We start from the raw sequence: 25,182 nt of genomic DNA on the forward strand, positions 1-25,182 counted from the left end.
ACAAGCTTGGCACACCTATCCTTGGCCAGTTTCGCCCATTCCTCTTTGCAGCACCTCTCAAGCTCCATCAGGTTGGATGGGAAGCGTCGGTGCACGGCCATTTTAAGATCTCTCCAGAGATGTTCAATCGGATTCAAGTCTGGGCTCTGGCTGGGCCACTCAAGGACATTCACAGAGTTGTCCTGAAGCCACTCCTTTGATATCTTGGCTGTGTGCTTAGGGTCGTTGTCCTGCTGAAAGATGAACCGTCACCCCAGTCTGAGGTCAAGAGCGCTCTGGAGCAGGTTTTCATCCAGGATGTCTCTGTACATTGCTGCCGTCATCTTTCCCTTTATCCTGACTAGTCACCTAGTCCCTGCCGCTGAAAAACATCCCCATAGCATGATGCTGCCACCACCATGCTTCACTGTAGGGATGGTGCCAGGTTTCCTCCAAACGTGACGCCTGGCATTCACACCAAAGAGTTCAATCTTTGTCTCGTCAGACCAGAGAATTTTCTTTCATGGTCTGAGAGTCCTTCAGGTGCCTTTTGGCAAACTCCAGGCAGGCTCCCATGTGCCTTTTACTAAGGAGTGGCTTCCGTCTGGCCACTCTACCATACAGGCCTGATTGGTGGATTGCTGCAGAGATGGTTGTCCTTCTGGAAGGTTCTCCTCTCTCCACAGAGGACCTCTGGAGCTCTGACAGAGTGACCATCGGGTTCTTGGTCACCTCCCTGACTAAGGCCCTTCTCCCCCGATCGCTCAGTTTAGATGGCCGGCCAGCTCTAGGAAGAGTCCTGGTGGTTTCGAACTTCTTACACTTATGGATGATGGAGGTCACTGTGCTCATTGGGACCTTCAAAGCAGCAGAAATTTTTCTGTAACCTTCCCCAGATTTTTGCCTCTAGACAATCCTGTCTCGGAGGTCTACAGACAATTCCTTTGACTTCATGCTTGGTTTGTGCTCTGACATGAACTGTCAACTGTGGGACCTTATATAGACAGGTGTGTGCCTTTCCAAATCATGTCCAGTCAACTGAATTTACCACAAGGTGGACTCCAATTAAGCTTCAGAAACATCTTAAGGATGATCAGGGGAAACAGGATACACCTGAGCTCAATTTTGAGCTTCATGGCAAAGGCTGTGAATACTTATGTACATGTGCTTTCTCAATTTTTTTATTTTTAATAAATTTGAAAAAATCTCAAGTAAACTTTTTTCACGATGTCATTATGGGGTGTGTAGAATTCTGAGGAAAAAAATGAATTTAATCCATTTTGGAATAAGGCTGTAACATAACAAAATGTGGAAAAAGTGATGCGCTGTGAATACTTTCCGGATGCACTGTATATACCTGACAGTCTTTTAATGCGGGACAAATTTCATGTTATTCGTGCAGACAGTGTGATGTGGGAAAAAGAAGACAGCACTCTGGTCATCTGTGTGAATGAGGAATGGTGTAAAAGGGTACATATTTTAGACATTGAAATTCTGGCTGTCAGAATTCATTCACAATTTTAGCCCAGAGAGATAAGTTACATCATCCTTATTAATGCTTATATCCCCTCTCTGCAAATGGGGACTCAGCAATTCTCTGAGACACCAAAACTTTACCGACGACTTATTCTGATCCTGCAATTATGATATTTGGTGGCTTCAACTATGTGACTTTGGAACTATGACAGTTTTCCATCCGCTTTTATAATGTTCCACTGGAGAAGATAACAAGCTGCACCTGTTGCATGTAAATGTTAAAGATGCCTTTAAGTGTTAACTACAGACACATCTGGGCATATCAGACCACAACCTGATTCATCTTGTTCCCAGCTACAAACATGATATTAGATGGTAACCCTGTTACCACCATGATAGTGAGGAAGTGGAGCCTAGAGGATGAAATGGCTTTGAATGACTGCTTCGAAATGACAGACTGGGAAATGATGTGCGAGTCACATTAAGATTATACGAAGGAACTCAGTCACTGCATCACTGAATATATTAAAACATTAGAACAATCTAAACAAGAACAGGCCATTCAGCCCAACAAAGGTTGCCAGTTCTATCCACTTAATTCTTCCAAAATAACATCAAGTTGAGTTTTGAAAGGCACTAAACTCCTGCTGTCTACCAAACTACTTTGTAGCTTACGTCATGTGTCTATGGTTCTCCTAATGTTTGTGCAAAATTTACCATCAACAAGTTTCCAATTGTGCCCCCTCATGTTCTTGATGAACTAATTTTTAAGTAACAGTCTTGATCCACTGTACAAATTCCTTTCATAATTTGAAACACCTCAATCCTGTCTCCTATTAATCTTCCTTTGGTTAAACTGAAATGTTCGACTCTTTTAATCTTTCCTCATAATTCATCCCCTGCAACACTGGAATGAGCCTAGCCACTCTCTGCATTATAACATCTTGAACATAACCTCCTTGAACTTGAACTCTTCACATCATGCTACATAATCTAACTTGACAATTAATAGTATCGAGTCCACTACAACTTCTAAATACTTCTCATTAAAGGTATACTTTTCATTTTCAGACCTCCTATTGTGTATTCAAACCTTACATTTTTACTTCCTACCACTTCCTCACATGTGAAGTTTAGAGCATCTGCTATTTCACTGTCTAACTTTTGTGTCAAGTCTTTGTTACCCTCAAAGACCATGTGTTGCTTTCCAAACAACAAACCCAAGATTACTAAGGAGGTAAAATGTCTTGTGAATGATAAAAAGAGCACTCAAATATTATGACAAAATGGCTCTGAAGGAAGCACAGCAAATGCTGAAGAAAAATCTGAGTGAAAGATAAGGAGCTTACAAAGCTAAAATAGAAAACAAACTCACTCAGAATAACATGAAAGATGTCTGTAAAGGACTGGACATTAATTACTAGACTCAAGCAACCCAGGGCACAGATGCTAGAAGGGGATAAGAACAAAGGTAATGCCCTGAACCAATTTTTTAAACAGATTTTCCCTCCCACTGCCACCTTCTTTCAAAGGCCAATCCCCCTCACAATCTGTACTACATAAACAAGTCCTACCACTTTAACTACCACTGAAATGGCCAGTGACGAGTCCACCTCTGAATATTAGTATAGGCTGTAAAATTACACCCAACAAAAGCTATGGGACCAGATGAAGTCCGTCTGAGTTTTTAAAACCTGTCCCGACTCCTGTTCAGTCTATCCTTAAGGCTCAAGAAAGCGCTGCTGCTGTGGAAAAACATCTTGCATATCTTCTGTTCCAAAGAAGGCACATACCTCTTCACCTAATGACTACAGACCAGTAGTACTTACATCTCACATTATGAAGACCTTTGAGGGTCTGGTCCTGGACAATACAAGTGTTCTTGCAGTAGACAACTTAGGTCCAGCTGCAGTTTGCCTATCAGAGAAGGAGTGGAATACAGGATGCAATTATACATCTGCTTCACAAGGCTTAGTCTGACCTGGACAAAGCTGGCAGCACTTTCGTGATTATGTTTTTTGATTTCTCCAGTGCCTTTAATACCATCCAGCCATCCACCCCTGTTAAGTGGTAAGCTCACAGATGTGCTGGTGGATGAGCCTATGGTGCACTGGATAGTGGACAATGTGTCCAAAAGACCACAGTTTATGAGATGCTCAAGGACTGTGTCTCTGATAAGGATGTTAGCAACACTGGAACTCCACAAGGAACAGTGCTGTCTCATTTTCTCTTCACTCCGTACACCTCAGTTTATAAATATAACAACAAGTCATCCCACTTGAAAAAATAATCAGATGATTCTGCACTTGTGAGGCATACTGATGAGATGGATGAGACAGCATACAGAAGTCAAGTGAAGAACTTTTTTTCTTGGTGCAGAAGGAATTATTTGCATCTTAACACTAGAATCCCTGAAGCCTACAAAAAAAACTTGTCATCCTGGGCCACTTTAAATTCCTTCTCACATCTCCATTAGCAGGGCGGCACGATGGTGCAGTGGGTAGTGCTGCTGCCTCGCAGTTAGGAGACCCGGGTTTGCTTCCTGGGTCCCCCCTGCATGTAGTTTGCATGTTCTCCCCATGTCTGCGTGGGTTTCATACTCTGGTTTCCTCCCACAGTCCAAAAACATGCAGGTTAGGTGCATTGGCGATTCTGGCGATCGTGTCAGCGTTGTACCCTAAACTGATTTCTTTTTCTTTGGTCATATTTTTGAATAAAAACGCACTTGTTTTGAAATGTCCAATCACACATAAGAACAACGCAGCTGCACTAGGTGTAAAGGTGAAAGATGGCACCATTTGGATGCAGCAAGAGGTTGGGTGTCATCCTGCCAGTGGATATTATTGGTCAAACTGCCACACATGTCCTTCAATGGAACAGCAGGGCATGCCAAGCTCGCCAAGGTATTGTGCAAAGTTCTGTTTGTGATTATGTTTTGTGATGGTTTTTATATGAAAAACATTTATATGTTTCTTACACAGCGTAAAGTCACAAGTAGACTGCAGAGCTTCCTGTGTTTGCAGGACATGGGCATGCTGACAAACTACATGTGCAATGCCACTCTTTATTTAGGAAAAGACCCCAGTTGTCCCACGGGAGAAAGACTTTCTGATCATAAAGCTATGAAACCATAACAACAGTTGCGGAAAGTGTGTCAGGAGCTTCCACCTGCTAAAGTCATTCACTTACTGAAGCAGCACTGTACCTTAAGAGATGCTGGCCACTTAGATAATTCCATGGATTAATAAAATAACAGTGGCAGGGCTGCTTTTATAGTATTAACAGGACCCTGAAGCTGTGGAATGATCTACCTGCTACTATAAGAGGTGCCCCTTCAGTCTAAACTTTTAAAATCAGGCTGAAGACTCCCTACTTTAGTCTAGAATGATCTGATTAGAGCTGTTATTTGTACATACTGCATCTTTGTTTGTTAGTCACTTGTACTAAAATATAAATAATACAATAGTTATAAATCATTAATAACCCTCCTCTATTTTGTTTCTCTTCTCTGCATCTTGATGTAGCATTTGGTGGTACTGCTGTTCTGAAAGCTATTGTTCTGCCCATGGAAAAGTCATCTCAGATAAAGAAACATTGGAATCATCGGATGGAAGGATTCTACCATTAGATTAGATGATCCAGAACAGACTCAACTACAGATTGCCCAGGAGGAGGTGGACGGCTAGTTAGTCAAGGCCTCAGGGACTGTCTGCCTGATTTTGTCTTTGACTTTCTCTCTTATGATTTTTATCTCCACTATTGTCAACTGGCCACAGTTCAATAATTAATTAATGGGTATATACTCTTGGTTTTCATTTATGTTAATCACTTTCTACTTGGTTTTTTTGTGTGTTTATATGTACTAGTTCTGAATTTAGTATAACCTATTCTTGTGTTTTAACCTGGGAATCTGTCACAGTGCTCTGCACCTTCACTCAATAAAGGACACTGTACAAAAATAAATTGTATATTATTAATACAAGGTATCATTCAAACACAAATAATTATTCAAGAAAAAATTGTTTTTATTACTGGATTAAAAGCTAAAAATATATTGTATCCCTTAAACTTTCTCATGGGAAGTACCACATTCACATCTGCTCTTTCTAGCATATTGTTCTGTATAGAATCTGGTCAGATGTGCATCTTTTTCAACCATACGAGGAGGGAGGGACTCCCAAAAATTCCCAGAATCTGTCAATAGCATGGGAGTTGGGTATAGTTATTGACTGTGCCACTAGGTACAACATTCCTACAGTTTTGATAATCAGTCTGCTATGTGGTATTGTGCCATACTGGTCGAGATTTGTATTTATTCTACAAATGTGCACATGACTTTGGCATATTTTTTTTATTACAAACCAAAAAAAGCATGTCAGGACATATTGAACATGAAGAGAATGACGAATGCATTTTGTTGACATTAACAGACTAGTTAATAAAAAGTTTCTCCTGGACAGTTAATAGGTAACATTAAGCTGAACTGCTGAGGCATCTGTGGGAATGCATCAGGCACTATAAAAATAAAACCTATTATTATTATTACTAGGAAATAAACATGCTGTGTGGTGGCTCATATAAAACTGCATACATCATTGTACCACGACAGTGCACCTGAACACACCATGTTATCAGTCAAAGAGTTTTTAACCAAAACCAATCTGGTTGTTGCTTCACGCCTCCCATATTTGCCAGATCTCACTTCCTGCGATGTTTCTTTGCTTCTGACATTACAAGTGAGACTGAAGGGAAGACTATTGGCTGCCATGTTAGAGATCCTGAGAGTTAAAAAAAAGAGAAAAAAAAATCGCAGAAGGCTCTAGACATGGTAACAAAATAGAAAGACAGGAAATATTTCCAGGAATGGAAGAAGCGAATAGTAGTATTCGAGGTGTTAAATCTAAAGAGGAATATTTTAAAAGTGACTAAAAGGGAATTGGTTTAAGTTGCATATTAAAGTTTTTTTTTTATATAAATTCCATGAATTTTTAAGTCACCCCTCACACTTTACTATTCTACTTTAGCATACTTATTTCTTGCAATTCTGTACAGTTCATTAGGCTCAAGCTTTTCATACAAATAATTTGTTACAAAGACCTTTAGTTTCCCATATTTTACTACCTTCAGAATAAATCTAATTTTTTTGTATAAAAAGTAAGGGAGATGACAACTTCTTTATAAATCCTAGACACACTATAACTAATACACATATTTCTGCTTTAAATTAACTGACCCTATTGGATATTTTGTTAAAAGTTAATCTTGTGGACAAAGAAAAGGTTTCAAAAATATTTCGAAATCCTGTAACAGTACCATAAGATTTGTGGTAGCTAATCTCAGAAAACAAAGTAATATCTGTTCTTGTAACCTAGTATAAAAGGTTGCATTCTTTGCTGATATTTTACAAGATGTCAAGCAAATACTTTACAACATGCTTTGGAAATTATTCATACTTCACAAGATATGATGGAGCTAACAAGTCCAAAATACTGAAGATAAAGGATAACTTTCTTTTCAGTTTTTGCAATATTATGGGACAAATGAAACTATGAAGAAATAATAAGTCCCCCACCCACACCTTAAATGTTCCATTTTGTTCTTGTTTCATCAGATTCTCTCCTTTACTATAGCTTGTCATTGCGAAATCCATCCTCCACTGAGGGATCAGGCAAAATCAAGTCAGGATCACTTAACATATTTAGTCCATCAAGAGTAAGGGGCTCAATATGGAGTTCATCCTCCAAAGGGAAAACACTCTCTGAGTCGAAGCATTCTGGAACCCCTGCCAATGCACTGATATCTTTCGATAATCTTGGATTAGATTCATCTGCAAAAAGACGAGACACACACATGTAAAGCATTCACTGTAAATCAATTCTCTATTCACACTTTGTAACAAACTGTAGATCTAGAAAAGTATAGGTTGAGTATCCCTAATCTAAAATTTTAAAGTTGCAAATGTTATTAAAATCTGGAACTTTTTGTGTGCCAACATGGCATTTTAACTGCTGGGTGTATGTGAACAACATTATAGGCAGATTCCAAACAGCTTTATTCATTCTGAGCAGGCATGTATGGTAGGTATGGTGGTTTGCGGTGTCTGGTGCAAAATAACATATCCTGAGCTTATACTTGGTAAGCAGCTCTGTAAAAATAAACTGAATTATGAATAATAACATCAGTTTTACACAATTTAATTTTGAGCTTAGTACAGTCTTTTGCTAAAGTTATTGAAGGGGTGAACCAGAATGGATTAATTAATTCAAAAAGGATTAAAAGAAAAAGAACTATGAAACATGCTCTGACAATATACAGTACATCTTGGTACAAAATAGCAATAGCTATGAATTACAATGTTATATTATTTAACACTCAGTAAAAAGTATATAGTGCATTTACCAGTCAGTATAATGTTGGGGATGTTGCTTTCAAAGCACTGCTGTATCTGCAGGGAGTCTTGTAAGTTTCTCTGACTCCAACCAAGCCTTATCCCAGAAGATGGTGAGCAGCTGACATCTGAACTTTGGTTGAAACAGCAGCCTCCAGGTAAAGACCCAAATGCATTCTCCGATGTGTTAAACTGCCTAAGCTGCAGAAGTGCATATATCAAAGACTTACAAATAATCACATTTGAAGAACATATGTTTAATTTTACATTAAATACACTTTAGTACCTTATATGTCAGAGATTTTGGATGCTCCCCTGAGGTATCAGTATCCATGAATGGATCAACCAGGAATTCTCCAACAAAATCCTAATGTTGAGAAAGACAACGAGACAAAGATGAGAAGTACATTGCTAGCAACATAAAACTCTTTAGATTCTATATGAACTTTACTCATGTATTCAAATGGCTCTAAAAATCCACATATGGTAGATACTTTATTTAAATATGAATATATTATGGTCATTAATTAATTTAATTACATTTCATCCACTTCCACTGGTAATGGTGTTAGTTGTTGCAATCATAGCAGGTCAGTTTAATCTGCTCTATCACCAGGAACAAGCCTCAAGTGACTCTTGAAGAATTCTCACATGCTTCCTGGGTGACTGACACACATTTGTTTAACCTGTTCTGGGTCTTTACACATTAGGTTATGATTTGACTTTACTCCTGATCCACCCAGACTCATCAGCTTCTTACCCTGTGTGGAGGATTGCCGGCTTTCCAGTCCGGCCCTCACCCCCAGGCCGCTAGGAGGAGCCCTCCGGACAGCATATTGGTGCCCCGAGTTCCAGCAGGGCCTCATGGACTCTGTAGTTTTTATACACAGCCCTGCTGGATACCTTGGGGGCCGCCAGGAGTCGCTGCGAAGGGCCTCATGGACTCTTTTATGCCCTATAACCCGGGAGTGCATCCCAGTCACGTGACTGGAAGAAGCGATGTGCTCCCGGGATGAAGAAAAGGACTTTGCCCTGACCCGGAAGGAAAACGGACTTGTGGGTTTGGCTTGGAGCCACTTCCGGGTCAGGGGCTTTAAAAGGACTCTGGGTGAGCCCAGACATTTGAGCTGAGCTGGGAGGTAGGGTGGCGACGTGTCTGGGAGAGGAGGATTGTATTAGAGAGAAGAGTATTGTGTTTATGAGTGTGTGGAGGAGAGTGCTTGGTGCACTACTGTACAACAACAAAATAAATAGTTATTGTACTTTCACCTGGTCATCAGAGTGGTACCTGAGGGTTCGAGAGGTGGACACGAGCATTATCTGCTACACTGGCGTAGTCGGCAGGATTCTCTGGCCGTCTGGAGGCAGAGGATCTGCATTAATAATTAAATTCGTTGTGGCAGAGAACCCTAAGGTCCATCTAGTGACCGCGGAGGTGAAAACTCCACCCGCGACCAAGAGCGCTGCAGCGGGAAGCCAATACCTTCAGCAGGCAAGAATGGGGAAAAAGTCTGGCAAGAAGAAGGCCAGCATCAACTGGGTGAAGACCGCAACCGATGCCGAGCTGTACTGGCTTTACCTAACTGGGTGTGAGGGGGACCGGCAGTCGATAAAAGCTGAGCAAGTCCGAAGGGCGCAATTGCAAGTAGGCTGCCAGCAATCGGCTACGTCAACAGCCCTGAAGGAGTCGGGGACACAGTGGGAGAATCCGGAGGTATGTGCCGGGGCAACGCCCGATGGGCAAGGGATAGTTTGTTCCTATTTTGCAGAGGCCTGCCTTCGGAAAACAACCGCTGATACGGATACCTGCCTCGTACCGTGGCAAGATGGCCGCAATACCCAGAAGGCAAGTCGGGTTGGAAGTCGGATGGAAGCGGCCAACCCATTCGTGGGATCTATCCACGTGACCTCGCGCGACGACAACCAGGAAGAAGGTCAGTTGGGAGCCGTCGGTGAGGTCAGTAATTCCCCAACGCGTCTGCGCTCCCTGAAGGGGAAGGGGGCGGCGAGCGAAGCAGCGCCATCTTTAAATAAAAAGAAAGAGGGGCGGGAAGTGACTGTAGCGTCTGACATTAATGGTGAAAAGGCAGACCTCAGTCGGCTTGTTGCAGCCACCCGTCCCTCAGAAGACTCCATATCCCAGGAGCCCTTGCGCTCATCAGCAGAGCACGTGCCAGGAGTGGACGTGCTCATTGGTTCCCGGTCGGCAGATGACCAAAACAAGGAAGTGGCCTTACTGCCGGCCGAAACAAATAACTTTACAAACTTGCAGGAGCTCGAGAAATGTCTCGCGCCCCTTTACGCTTTCTTCCAGGGACTACAGGAGATGAAGGAGCGTGTCGAAGAGCTGGGAGCTGCAGCCGAAACGCCGTTGAGGGGATTGCACGAATACCTTCGGCGGTTAGGCCGTGAAGCCCCGGCCTCGATTGATTCGGCGGTGCAGGTGAGTAAAATCTGCGCCGTATATGATAAGGGGACGCAGTGTGAATTGGCACCGCGTTTAATAAGTTGCGGTTGCCAAAGCGCTGTGTCTCCGACAATAGAGTGTGGTACAAATACGGAGTGGTTGGGCAGCGATCCGATAGAACCGGGGCGGCGATATCAGACGCCGCTCCGGGATAACGCGGACCGTAAAAGCCCGACCCGCGTGGAAAAGGGGTTGCCGTTGGTTAATGAAGGGGCGGGAGAAGTGCCGATCGTCCCGGGACAGCTGAATAGTGCTGTTACCCGGAGCGATACGGTACTAATGACGCCGCCTCCGAGTTTACACAGGACAACGGGCGTGCAAACAGCAAAAAGGCTCTCTCTTTTCCATAGAGAGCCTCACGCTGTGCACAAGTCCCAGAAAAAGCAGGAGATCCCCGAATTAAAACGAGGGTCTCCTAACAATATAAAAAAAAGGGCAGAGAGCAGCAAAGCGGCTATAATTCCCTCCTTGACGGAGGACAGGGCGGAGCTAACCCTGACGGAGTTTCCAAGGTGTTTTAGGTCCCAAGAAGAGAGGCGACCAGGAGGACGGCGGCGGTGTTACAACTGCCGTCAACCGGGCCATCTATGGCGAAGTTGTCCCCGGAGGACAGGGGAGCGGTGGGTTAACCGGTACACTGTTCCCCCAAGGTTCGCTGGGGGGTCTTGACATCGTCGCCAGGGTCCGGACGACGTGTCCTCTTGGAGGAGAACGTCCCTCGTGGGGACCAACGCTCCGCCCCAGTTGGCTTCGCTGAGAGGGGGGAACTGTGGAGGATTGCCGGCTTTCCAGTCCGGCCCTCACCCCCAGGCCGCTAGGAGGAGCCCTCTGGACAGCATATTGGTGCCCCGGGTTCCAGCAGGGCCTCATGGACTCTGTAGTTTTTATACACAGCCCTGCTGGATACCTTGGGGGCCGCCAGGAGTCGCTGCGAAGGGCCTCATGGACTCTTTTATGCCCTATAACCTGGGAGTGCATCCCAGTCACGTGACTGGAAGAAGCGATGTGCTCCCGGGATGAAGAAAAGGACTTTGCCCTGACCCGGAAGGAAAACGGACTTGTGGGTTTGGCTTGGAGCCACTTCCGGGTCAGGGGCTTTAAAAGGACTCTGGGTGAGCCCAGACATTTGAGCTGAGCTGGGAGGTAGGGTGGCGACGTGTCTGGGAGAGGAGGATTGTATTAGAGAGAAGAGTATTGTGTTTATGAGTGTGTGGAGGAGAGTGCTTGGTGCACTACTGTACAACAACAAAATAAATAGTTATTGTACTTTCACCTGGTCATCAGAGTGGTACCTGAGGGTTCGAGAGGTGGACACGAGCATTATCTGCTACACCTGTTTTGGAAAGTAAGCCCACTACTACAGCATAGCGACTTAATTTCAACCACCACCTATGTTCATGATGTCAAAAATCTGAACAAAGCAACACATTATCATTTTCTGCAAATAACAGAGATGCAACTCTCAAGAACCCAGAATCAATATTTTCAAAAGCATGAGGTACCCCCTAAATGTGTTTCTGAAAAACAAGAACAGCTGAAGAAATAAAATACAGCCCTGAGCCGATGTCACATTACATAACGTTTTCTCAGGATTGCTGATCACAATTGCTTATCTCATTACAACTGAAAATCACAACCCATGTCACATTTACATATTCTAGCACTGTCATTCTCGCCTCTTTTCCATTCCCACCTCTTTTCCTGCCAGCCAAAGGTGTACTTGCCTGATGTTAGCTGGCAATGTATGAATGGTTAATAGCTGTTGCAAATTCTACTTGCAATCTCGCCCTTCATTTATTTTTTCCATGCTGTTATGGTATGTAACAAACGAGACATGAGACAGATAAGCTTCTCTTTTATTTGTGGCAGGCGTGTTGCATATTCCTTGTGGCTAAATCCTATGCATTGTACTTCTGGCTGAAGGAAGTACAACTCTCAACTCTTGCATTCAAAAAATCCTTCCCTCCTACTGAAAAGAAAATCAAACCTGTTTGATTTTATCCTAGTCAGTTGCAGACTAATTGGTCTCAGCGATTGGGTATGTCACACTAAATGATTGTCTTCACGGGAGCACACTGGAGGACGACTTCTGACTGGCTAAAATTATGTAAACAAAGCCTACGAAAATAACTGAAAACGTCATCTAATTTGACATAAATGACATAGGACCCCTGTAGTGATCCCAACTTCATGGGGGAGATTATTTCTTTGTAGCAGTGCATAGTGTGACACATCAGATTTGCAAGACAGTATTAGTGCTTATAGTCAACCACTCAGAACTATTCCTCACCTAAGCCCACCCACAATAGTTCCTGGTTGAATGAGAAGTACATACCCTTAAGTAGGAGCTAAATGAAGTTCCAAGAACTACAAATGGCCTGGGTTTCTCAAGTGGGAAAGCACCTTTAACTGAGTCACATGCCCACTTTATACAGCTTCCTTTTAATAACAATGTAAATAACTCTACTGTGTACCTTTCAGTCTTTGTATATGCAAAGGCCCCTGAATTCAATTTACTTTTAGGAGCCTAAGCAATATACCATAGCATAAGAGGTCACAAATGTTCTCCAAAACCTGTGAAATTCTAGTCAAGATTGGAAAACTATAGCAAACCATCAGATATTTGTTCAAGGAAAAAAGGTGATCCATTGTTTTGCACAAAAGCAAGTGCATATTGCTTTTAATACACACTGACTATCTGAGATTCAATGAACAACTAGAATATACAATTAATGGCATTTCCAAAAGAGGGGAAGAGCAATAGGAACACATTGTTTTATGTCTCTTATTTAATTATGTTGATAGATTTAAATGCAGCCTTTAATACCCTTGACCATTCTATTTTATTACCCAAACTTTGAAATTTATGTTGGGCTCCCTGGCAATGTACTTGTGTAATTTAGTAGATACCTATTAAAATAATTTTAATATATACAAAAATTTGATGGCAGTAGTCAGGCATTTCATTTAGAAAAATAAATATATAGTGGCCCTCAGATCAAAGTTGTTTTCACTTTACTTACTGTCATTAGGAGATATAGTTAGAAAACATGATATCTTTCATATGAATGCAGATACTCCGCTATATATTTCCTTTGGAGTAAATAATATTTCTCCTACTGTGTCTTTAACTATATCAGCCTGTTAAAAGATTGGATTAGCCTTAATTACTCATCTCTGAATACAGAAAAAAAAAAGAAGTGTTATTAACTGGTGGAAATTATTCAGAAAACAAGTAGTTCCTGTCACTTTTAAAAGATAAGTTCAGTATTGATCAGAAAGAAAGTTATTTCTTCACAGATATGATATATACTAATTTGGTAGATTAAGTTCTTCTTATAAATTTTAAAATTCTCAGACTGTTTTCGCATTTTAAAATGAAGCTTGAAGGACAGGAGTCCAAATATGAAAACAAACACCTTAACACTTACTGGATATGTTCATTTTAAAGCACCAAAGGTTTCAATTCAAGAACAGGTGCCTTATGCATTTCTGAGGCATGCTTATTAGAACACAGTTAAACTTTTATTAGAGATTCTAGGTACTATTTTTCTTGAGGTAACTTTCTTTTTTAATATGCAGTACTGGTGGACATAATGAATTAACGTTATTCCTTGTGCTTGATGCTACTTTTTATTATAGAGAACTCATATGTGGTATTTTATTTCTTCTTTTTATCTTCGTTTTGGTTTTTGCAGTCAGTTGTTTATGTGACACATAAATCACGTATGGTGAGAAGCGCAACAATGATGTATGCAAAGTTCCACTATAAATATGGAGGTTCCACAATGTAGTATCATCCTTTGTTGGAAAATTTTTTCCAAATAAAACCTTTGAACGTAGTTAGTTTAACAGAATCACATACAGATACAGTGGTTTAATGGCATATGATTATTTTGTTTTAAATGGCACCTTGTATAGAGTCAAGTTCCACACTGCATCAGTCCTTCTAGCTATAGCCTTAGATGTACTGCTGTGAGTATGCCACCTTCCAGCACTGTGCGCTTCATCTGAGGCTTGTTCCTTCCACTCTGTTCCATCTCCTTTTTTTCCTGCATATGGAAACTGGTGTAGGCTGTGTACTAATTATTTCAAGTGTGTGAAAAACATATTAATGCCATTGCAATGTGGGATGATTATGGTAGGCGATACTTTTCATCTGTTACGTTCTGTGTTATTATATTTTACATAACCTACAAAGTGACATTCATGCCTAGTGGCAGCATGGTTCATGTTGGTCAAATGTGCAAATAACAGTTCTATTGTACTTTGAACCCATGACAATTAAGCTGAACTGAACTAATTATACTACATTGCATTTTTATGTTAGTCTTAGATATTTGAAAGAGCTAATACCACCTACACATTGATACTAAATTCACAACACCAGTTAACCTTCAGCTTTTAAAAAATACTAGGCAAATGAAAATCACAGATAATGTGATACAGCAAAGTCACAATGAAACAAACTGAAAAGCCACAAGGCAGTTATCGAATTGTATAGTGTAAGCTGAGTCACTCCTGTTGAGGACATAACAATAAAAGAACAACTGAGGACAGTGTTTTTAAGTAAGTAAAAAGTAAGTAGTAATTTTCACTGTTTCTTTTTGGTAGTCATTTACGCAAGCCCAAAATGTTTCTGTGGTGCATAACTGAAATAACTGGAATGATGACAATTTTTTGCATTTGTCTATAATTTTCTTCATGTAACATAATGAAAGACTGAGTGTAACATTTTTTCACTAATTATCACCTTGTTATCCACAGAACAGAGACAGCAGTTCAACCAAGGAGTGCAACATTCAATAAGGTCAATTATAACAGGAGCAGGAAAGGATATTTTAAGGTGAAAAAGATATGCGAGAGGAAACATGTCCCTGGCTCTAAAAGGTAGACAAACAGTGAGGTAAAGTGCACAGCCCACCTTCTTTTAAAATTGACAAATCTCAGGAAATTGTTTATCTCTTTTTTTCACTTTCAAATACAAAATTGAAAAGTTTAAAAGCATGCAAGTTACCTCAAAGTCAAAGCGAACTTTATTGTCATCTCAACCATATACAAGTAAACAGATAGACAAAATTGCGAAGCTCAGGTTCCACAGTGTAACATGAAGTGCAAACAAATTAAAAATAGAATTAAAATTAAAACTTAAAATTAAAACACAAACAGACAAGACATTGTGCAAAGACAAGACAAAGAAGTAGCAGCAATATTGACGTGTAGTAAGCAATACGAACATTGGTGCAATGTATGATTTGCAATCTAGATACATAAATATAGTCAATAGATATGTAATATAATAAATAAATAAATAAAATAGATATAGATAATACAGAAATTATCAGTGTATGATAATAGTTGTTTAAGACATGTGTAAACAATGACAATGACAACATGCTGAATAAAAAAAATAGGCTTTCAGGCTTTTTTTCATGTTTGAATTTGTGCCTCCTTGTGAAGCCCATTTGAAACTGCAAGAATAGACATGATACTTTTCAATTTATAAAAAATGACTCACTTTACATCATGATTATTAATTATATAAGTTAGTAAAACTACTATTTTAAATAAAGAATATTCAAGATCACCATAATAATTGAATTCAAAGATGGACATCTTTTATTACAACAATCTTGAAGGAGCCTGTCGTTTGATTAGGTCTGTGAGATGTGACAATCCAATGAGTACATTAGAGGGTCAGTTCAAGTTGGACGGTTGGGAGACAAAGTCAGAGAGGCGAGATTGCGTTGGTTTGGACATGTACAGAGGAGAGATGCCGAGTGTATTGGGAGAAGGATGCTAAGGATAGAGCTGCCAGGGAAGAGGAAAAGAGGAAGGCCTAAGAGAAGGTTTATGGCTGTGGTGAGAGAGGACATGCAGGTGATGGGTGTAACAGAGCAAGATGCAGAGGACAGAAAGATATGGAAGAAGATGATCCACTGTAGCAACCCCTAACGGGAGCAATCCAATAATAATAATAATTCTTTATATAGCTCCTTTCTCAAAACTCAGAGGTCTTAATATAGTGAGTGAGGAGCCACTTCAGCCACCACTAATGTGTAGCAAGAACATGGATGATACAATGGCAGCTATTTTGCACCAGCACGTTTACCACGTATTAGCTATTAGGTGGGGATGTGGTAAGAGAGACAGGGGATGATTAAGGAGCCAGAATGATTGGGCCATGGAGGGTAATTTAGCCTAGACTTTGGATGATCCCTGGGCATTTTTCATAAAGAGCAGGGTGTATCCCAAAGGACGGTGCCATTTTCACAGCATAGTGTCCCATCACTGCGGTATGGATTCACATTCTGACCACCGGGTAAGTACCTCCTGCTGGCCTCACCATCACCTTTCCCAGCAGTAACTCAAGCTTTTCCGAGATGGTTTCCTATTCATTTACTGGCTGGGCTCAAACATGCTTAACTTCAGGTGGATGACCTCTTTTGTGATGCATATGGTAATGGCTACTGGCATACTAGAAAATACAACAAAGCAACGATCTTAAGTTCGGTTCAATTGCATATGTACCAAAAGAAAAGCTATACCCTGGTGTATTTTACCATTTCTATGTGAAGTTGTTTTGGGTATGCCTGTTCTGTTTAACGAAGATATTCTGTACCATTTGTATTCCTACACAGATACCAAGGAAATAAGATAATGCAAATTAATACTTTTAATTTTGTGTCGAATAAAATTTATACATAAGAAATTCCTCTTTAGATATAAATATTTGCCTAACACTTTAAATCTGTTTAACTACCTTGGGACTGTTGTATAAAATTAGAACATTGGCAAGTTAAAGATTATCTGCATGCTGATTTGTGCAAAACTAATATGTTTCTTGATTGTGTTATGCAATTGAATCTCACTTACTTAAAATTGCTGCTTCGCTATATTCTTTAGTTTTGTCATAGAGAACTCTAATTCACATTACAGGCCTCCCTCAAGCTTGTTGTAATAAAGGTGTATCTATTTGTAATGGTGATCTTGAATATTCTTTATTTAATTTAGTAATTTCCCAGACAGGATTATATAGTCAGGGAAGGTCTTTACAAATTTACACAGAAAGTGTTTCTGTAACAATTACTCCTTTTCTTTTTCCTTCAACTAATCAAAGTTTTTAACATCATCATGAGAGTCACCAGATTCATTCTGAGCCTCAGTTCAAAAGAGATATCATCATCTTTGGATGTTAAAACAATCACAGCAAGAATACCAATTGCTGTTATGAACAAGCCTTGCTAAAATCTGGAAATAAAGTTTGTGATCATTATTTTTATTCTCAAAGAACAGTGGTGTGATATCAAAGGTGAAACCAGTCTGGAATCAGCTATATAGCTGAAGCTGGAATCCTTGTTTCTCTTTTCTTTCTGTAACTAGGTGGCTGAGGTAATTTGGAGTGAATAATCAACACAGGCAAAAACAACAAGCTCCATGGCACCCTTTGAGCAAAACCAGATAAACATTTTATCTATAGGTAAAGTAGTAACCATTAAAGAGAAACTGGGGTTATACGGTGTATGATAAGAGTCATCTTTGGAGCTTTAGCAGTTCCAGGAGAACTTGTAACAAGGTAACAGTGGTTTGTCTTTACAGTTAAATTAAAATAAGGAAACCAATTTCCAAAGAAGTCCCACTACAATGTAAAACTGACCTAATTTCCTACTTTAACAATATGTGCTTCTAATTATATAGTTATGTGTATGACAGTGGCACTAATTGAATATTCCCTTTTTTAAATGTCATGTGTTTTTACAAGTTTCACATAACTTAAAAGGTTCTAAATGTGGCAATTCAACACTCAGTGCATATACATGTGCCTTAATAAAACAGTTCACAGAAATCAGATTTCTAAAATTCCACGTAAACTGTTATTCCAGTTAGAGAAATTGGGTTATTAGCCTCTGAGAAACCTGGTTAACAGAGGTAGATTTCTGCTTGAATAATCTGGTTATGTGGCCATGTACACCCTTAACCAGGTTACTGTTAATGTCAATTTATTTATGTAGCACATTTAAATCAACATAGGAATGCTGTGACCAAAGTGCTTGTTAAGGATTTTGTAGTCTGCACATGTCTGTTGCACTCTGTCAGCCAATGCATTTATTTGCTTCACATACACTTTCAGCAGCCATAGGTAGAAGCTTCCAAAAATCAAATTTCTAGAGACAAATGTGTGGGTGATCACATCATTCTTTCTGCCTATAATTTCAGAAATCACTGAAATTATGTTGATGATCTGAACATATGTCTAAAAGCAGTAGAGTCACACATTAAAAGTAATGCAAGTCACATAGTACAATTACTTTTCTAAAGTAACAAGTAACCTAACAGAATAATTATCCATCCATCCATCCATCCATTTTCCAACCCGCTGAATCCAAACACAGGGTCACGGGGGTCTGCTGGAGCTAATCCCAGCCAACACAGGGCACAAGGCAGGAACCAATTCTGGGCAGGGTGCCAACCCACCGCAGGACACACACAAACAGACCCACACACCAAGCACACACTAGGGCCAATTTAGAATCGCCAATCCACCTAACCTGCATGTCTTTGGATTGTGGGAGGAAACCGGAGCACCCGGAGGAAACCCACGCAGACACGGGGAGAACATGCAAACTCCACGCAGGGAGGAACAGAATAATTACCTTACTGAAATAAAAATACCTGAATTAATATTATTCCAGCAAGAAACACACATACTGGGTCCTTTGCAGGGTCCAATCGTACAGTCACGCATAAAAGAGCGGAGTGCAATCCGGTAATAGAAACATATAAACAAAGTTTAAATTTGACTAAGCATATTTATAAAACACAAGAAAATTATCAGAGGTGTCATGCTTATTTTCAGATTGAGTTGACGAATACGTTTAACTCTTTGTTTTTTGTGCAGTTTAACGATGCTGAAACATTATGACAATAATAAATTTGCCACAAAAGGTCTGCAGCCAGACCCTTCTCAAACACCTCATCACATTATCAAAGGCTGCCTGAACAATGCCATGTTTTGTGTTGACTTAGATTGACCTTTTTATTTTCTTCTTATTCAATATATATTAGTTTTATTTGTTTCTCAAAAACGTACCTGGTCTTGTGTTTCGTCTTAAATCAGATCATTCAATAGTACCATTAGTAGTAACAAAGGCAGCTTTAGCATCCATTTCAAAAGTCATTGGCTTATGTTACCAATGACATTTGTACAAGAAAGATTAGAGGTAGAGTCTTCATATAAGCAACCATGCTCACATCCACAAAGTCAACTGTTGATTTAAGTTTGGCCATGCTCTATGCTAGGATCTCAACTTTGTTTCCCACTAAAGAAATATCTGTGCTGAACAGTAGGTGTGAGTCCTCCCTTCAGAAGATGTCAGCACTGCTCATTAATGCAAGACACCGGCACATTTCAGGGTTAAATATGAATTTTCTGAGCCATACCGAAGCTTCTTTACTATGTTAAAAAGTCTCCTGTCATCAGCTGGGATCCTTGATTTGTATCTGGGCTTTCGAACTGAAAAACTTCAGTCCTGTAGCAACTCTCTACATAAGATTCACTGTCTCTGCTGAGCCCTAATACTACATTGCTTGCCAAGAAGCCATAATATTAGTGCTCTGTTCTGCATTTCCACCAACAACTGTTAGTTTAAACAAATCACCGCCTATACTAATCGAGTTAGATCCTTTGGTCTTGAGTGTTCTTACTCCCAAAAATACTGTTATATAAAACCCCATACATTTGCTATCATACCTCCTGATTAACAAATTTCCCTTTACATTTTTGTCCCCTTAAAGTTAAAACCATACTATACAATATAATATTAAAATCAGCTACCAATAACGCTTTAATTGGGTAGACCTTATCTGGCATACATATTTCCTAACATTTTAAAATACTAGCACTGAATGATAAAGCTTCTTCAGGTAGTACTGTAAATGCTAATGTGATAACTGTTATTAAATTGTATTAGATAGATAGATAGATAGATAGATAGATAGATAGATAGATAGATAGATAGATAGAATACTTTATTAATCCCAAGGGGAAATTCACATACTCCAGCAGCAGCATACTGATACAAAAAACAATATTAAATTAAAGAGTAATAAAAATGCAGGTAAAAACAGACAATAACTTTGAATAATGTTAACGTTTACCCCCCCGGGTGGAATTGATGAGTCACATAGTTTGGGGGAGGAACGATCTCCTCAGTCTGTCAGTGGAAAATTAGGAATATTAGGAATGTCATGCAATGTGTAACACATATGTAAGAGATCATAAGTACCATATTCATGGAAGCAGGGTCAAGACGTATAGGTGAGACTGGCTGATGATGCTGATTATGTTGCCGCTGTTGGGATGCCTCTGCTGGGAAATTCTGGGAACATGACTGCTGCAAAGTCTGCTGATAGAAGGGGTAGGGAGGTGGCGGTTGTATTGGTAAATTGCTGGTGCCCAAGGAAACATCCTAAAATCAATAAAGTGCACAGTTAAGTGATAACTCATTTATTAAGCCCTCTTCAATGTAATGTGTTTATGCTAATCACCTTCCTCTACATTCTATGCTTACAATTTGACAGTAATATATTTACTAAGATGACAAACATATTAGAAACAAGCCATTTAGAGCAAAATAATTCACTATTTCCAACACATTTATTGTTTCAAAATATGTTAAAAGTGAAATTTGGGGTATGACATGACTTTCCCTATATGAACATTAATAACTCTTTCCAAACTCTTGTGCAACACATTTTAGAAAAGCTCTACCTAACGAGACATTTCTGTACATATTCCTTTTTTGTCCTCCTCAGGCTGACATCCATCTCTGACACTGCTAATATACCTCTTTCAGTCTTCACAAAATGTATATGCAGTACGCAGTAACACATTTTGTAATTCATTACAATAGCTTCAATAGCAATTTAACTTTAAAATAATAAACAACATCCATTAGGGCATAACCATTGACAATATTACTCAAATCAAATTGAAAAGCTACCTATGTAGAGTGCTGTAGCAGAAATTACTTTCCAACCCCAGCTTTATTACTTGAGCTTTTCCTCTACCAGAAGTATATATGGTATTTTAATAAAAACATATAAGCAAACAAACAAAAAGCAGTAAAAGTAAATTGAAAATACTTAGAAAATGTTCACCTGTGAAGAGAATTGTATGAACAAGAGAATAATAAAAAACAAAATGATATACTGATTATTATACAGGCTTCCACCAAATTACAACCAATAACGTTACTCAAATTTGTGCATGCAAAAAAATTCTTTTAAATATCCTGATTTGCCTTACAAACTATGATAAAGCTGAATTTTTGCAGTTAATGAAGACCAAATCTGAAATGATTTTCAAACGTGCTGGTAGCGCTAACACTCTATTTTCTTTGCAGTCATTCCAAGTACACCTTCTTGTAGTGTATGTTGGGACAGGGCTGGACATTGGTAATGCTCAATCACAAATTCAGTAATTCTCACAGCTGATACTGTGCTCAAAGTCCATCTTTGTGGCAGCCTGCCAATCAGGAAGATGCTGGAAGCACAGGCTGTAGTGCAGTGTACTTGTGTGTTCATATTCTACCTTCAGGCAAGTTGCCACATGTGTTGCTCGCAAGTCTTCTTACAGTATACTGAGCATTGTGGCTCCAGATATAGCATTTTCTCACTACAAATGTGGGATATTGTTGGGGTCAGGAATGCTTAAAACCGTTTTCTATTTAAATTAGTAATTTTGTGTTTACGCTACAAACATTCACTTTATGAAGGCGTTTCCATGAACAGGTGTGCATTTCCCTAAAATGATCAATCTTATTGAATAACAAACAAGTCAGTGAACCATGTAAGTTAAGAATAAGGGAGTTTTGCAAGTGTTTTCTGAATCCCTGTGCTATCCAACATTTCACAAACGTGTTTAAACCACTTCTTTGCTGGTTCCTCTGTAGAATCCATGTCATAAAAGCACAAACTATTGATAATGATCCCACATATTTTAATTCTCAACTATATATTATATTGTCACATCAAACATGAGTAAATATTTTTAAAAAATCAGTTTTGATTAAAAGAGGTAATCAAATCTTAATTAAAACAAACAAAAGTGCATAAAGACCAAATCAGTTTAGTCAAAAATCTATAAATGGAATCAAAACTGACATGGCTTCCTTGCAAAATAAATAAAAAGCTTAGCAAGCATCAATATAAGGAAGCAAAAACTTCACAAAAGACAAGTTAAAACAACTTATGGAGGAGGTGGCAAAGAAATGAAGTGCTTTCAATGGCTCATGGAAGTAATGGCAAAACCAATTTTAGTGTCATGCAAGGCACCCCCTTCTATTGGAAACTGTATGAAGTTGCATGTTTATTGCAGTAGTAACCTGGTCACTGCATACACAGATTTGGACACAGCAGCCTTGCTGAGGACATGTGCATCACCGACTATGTGCAGGAATCCAATGGTGGCATAAAAAGGAGAGCTGTCACAAGTTGCAGTTTTATTGTGATAAGAGGTCCATGGCACACTGCATCTTTTAAATAAATAATCGTGCTCAGGGGAGTGTGGGCTCCAATTGGGTGCAGGTGTGTGTAAGCATGCTTCACTCCGGAGTTGATTGGAGTGCTTGGCTGATCGCGCATACACATGCAAAGGCGAGTGGATCAATCAGGTGCCTCATTCACACCTCAGAAGTATCAGCATATCAAACCTGCACCAATCAGGTCAGATTAAAGGGGACTGCACATGACAAGGAGAAATCAGAACAGAGAAGGAAATTGGAGGATAAGGAATGGAGGTTAAAGAAAAGGATGGAGAGAAAAGGGCAGGAACTGAAAGAACCGGAGGAAGTCAGTGAAAGCAGGAGGACAGGAGAGTGAACCAAGAGGAAGGAGACTGTGGCTGGCACTCGGGAGGAGCCTGTGGGTCAATCCTGTTGAGCATCCTACAGAGCAGAAGCGAGCATGTGCTGAGTGAGGGCTCCCGCAGACATCAAGGGTCTGGCGGCAGCAGTAGGAGCAGGCTCGGAGTGGCGCCCCATGGAACATTGACAGATTGGTGGTGTGGACATGGGTCAGGATTAAGGGTTGTCTGCGCCTGCTGAATGACGTCTCATGCTGCAGGATTTGAAAAGGGTGAGCCAGGGAGACATCAGAATTTAGATAGGAAGCACCATAGCTTGCTTTGTGATTTTTAACCTCATTTAAAGGAGTATTTATTGAAATTGTTTTTAACCTCCACGTTCACTTGTTTTAATGATGTTTTATTTATTGAAGACTTTGATTTGAGGCAATGCACTAATTGAACTTGTTTTTGGGTTTGATTTTTAACCCATAACTACTCGCGCTGGTGTATTTTGTACACTAACCTCAATTATTTTTTGTCCAACGTTGTTTTACTTGAACCACTAATTAGATAGGATTCACTACAAGTATAGTGTGCTCCCAGCTGTTTTTAAGAGTGGATGCACAGTTTCAAGTTCTATATGGTGCTTTTGGTACACCACGCAGATGCTTACATATGTATGACAATGAGATTTTCATCTTGCAATGACTTTGTCTGCAAAGAATATTCAACAATTTAAGTGAAATGTGATACATGTGCAGTGGATTAAAGTATGATGCCCTAGACTGTGTCATACTATTCAGTGATATAGTATTAAATTACATTAAAAACGTACAATTTAAAATTACCGGTAAAATTCAGTTACAATGAATACCTTTAAAACAAAATTTTCATTACAACAAAGTATTTTTATGGTCCCAACAGTTTTCCCATATGACACGAGTCTATAGAAATCTTGTTACTACAAAATACATTCAGCAGGTACTTTCATTACAACGAAGTGCCCAAAAGACCTTGAAATGCCTGAATGAATCATCCACAGAGCAGTTAGTTCTGTGGTCACAGCTCAGTTGTGGACAATGATCCCCAAAAAGAAACATTGTACATTTTTTTTCTTTCTTCGACTTTGCTCGTACTGTTTTTTGCTGTTTTTGTTTTCTGTGGTTTTCAGTGATACCTTTTGCTTATTGCTCATCAACATTTGAAAAACATTCATTGGAATTTAACTCAATGTCACCCTCCTATAGAAATGGCAGACACGAAAAAACGACAACAGTTCATATTCAAAAAAAAAAACTACATTTTTGTGGCTTTTGATTCCGTCAAAAAGAAAAAAAGTCGTTGCCAGTGAATTTGGAATTTCACCATCGACACTTTCTTGAAAGACCGATTAAAAAAAGAAAAATATCGGGATTGCAAACATATGCAAACTGCTGCATTTGAAGGCATTGAAAAAGCAGTTTTTATGTGGTTCAGTGAAGCTCGTTCAAGAAACATTCCTATTAATGCGCCACTCAGTCAAGAAAATGTGAGGTTTCTAAACTCTCTTGGGACCTCCCCCAACTGGACAACATGCAGAACAGCATCCCGAAGTGCGATCACCGCGTCTGTGGAAGACTGTTTATCTGTTGCTGGGGCAACTGCAGGCTCACAGCTCTGCTGCGTCTCTCTGCCAAAGCAAACAGAAAAGATCTCGATGGGTGATCCAAGGAACATTGTAAATTCAGGGAACAGTATTACTTGGCCACTAACATAATCACAATGCTGCCTGACTGCTGTGTCTGTGTATAGGAGAGTGGTAGCTCACGCTACAATAAATAACCCTGCTGTTCCTGTTTCAAGCTGAATAAAGCTGGTTTTGCTAAAGTACTGAGACTCAGCCTTGTGTTTTGGGGTGCAAGACAGGAATTTATAGCGCGACCACGATCTTTTAGGATTTGCTTCTGGGACGTTTAGCTGCAGCGCTGTCAGCCTGCTGTTGCCCTGCCCTGGCAATGGACAATCCTCCACAGACGCGGCAATTGC

At 39.8% G+C, this 25,182-nt stretch overlaps 1 protein-coding gene across 1 annotated transcript in view; it reads right to left on the bottom strand.

The window, feature by feature from the left end:
- Window positions 1-5,409: 5,409 nt before the first annotated feature.
- The window catches only part of crtc3 (CREB regulated transcription coactivator 3), a 260,948-nt gene continuing 241,175 nt past the window's right edge, over window positions 5,410-25,182 (bottom strand). The window contains exons 12-15 of the mRNA XM_051920224.1: window positions 20,597-20,779; window positions 8,130-8,210; window positions 7,855-8,044; window positions 5,410-7,282 (exon numbers count right to left, since the gene is read on the bottom strand). Of these exons, the coding sequence (XP_051776184.1) occupies window positions 7,080-7,282; window positions 7,855-8,044; window positions 8,130-8,210; window positions 20,597-20,779 (657 nt within the window). The 3' untranslated portion in view covers window positions 5,410-7,079. The remainder of the gene's footprint in view (window positions 7,283-7,854; window positions 8,045-8,129; window positions 8,211-20,596; window positions 20,780-25,182) is intronic.

The sequence above is a fragment of the Erpetoichthys calabaricus genome, chromosome 17 (genome assembly GCF_900747795.2).
Source record: "Erpetoichthys calabaricus chromosome 17, fErpCal1.3, whole genome shotgun sequence".
Taxonomy (NCBI): Eukaryota; Metazoa; Chordata; class Cladistia; order Polypteriformes; family Polypteridae; genus Erpetoichthys; species Erpetoichthys calabaricus.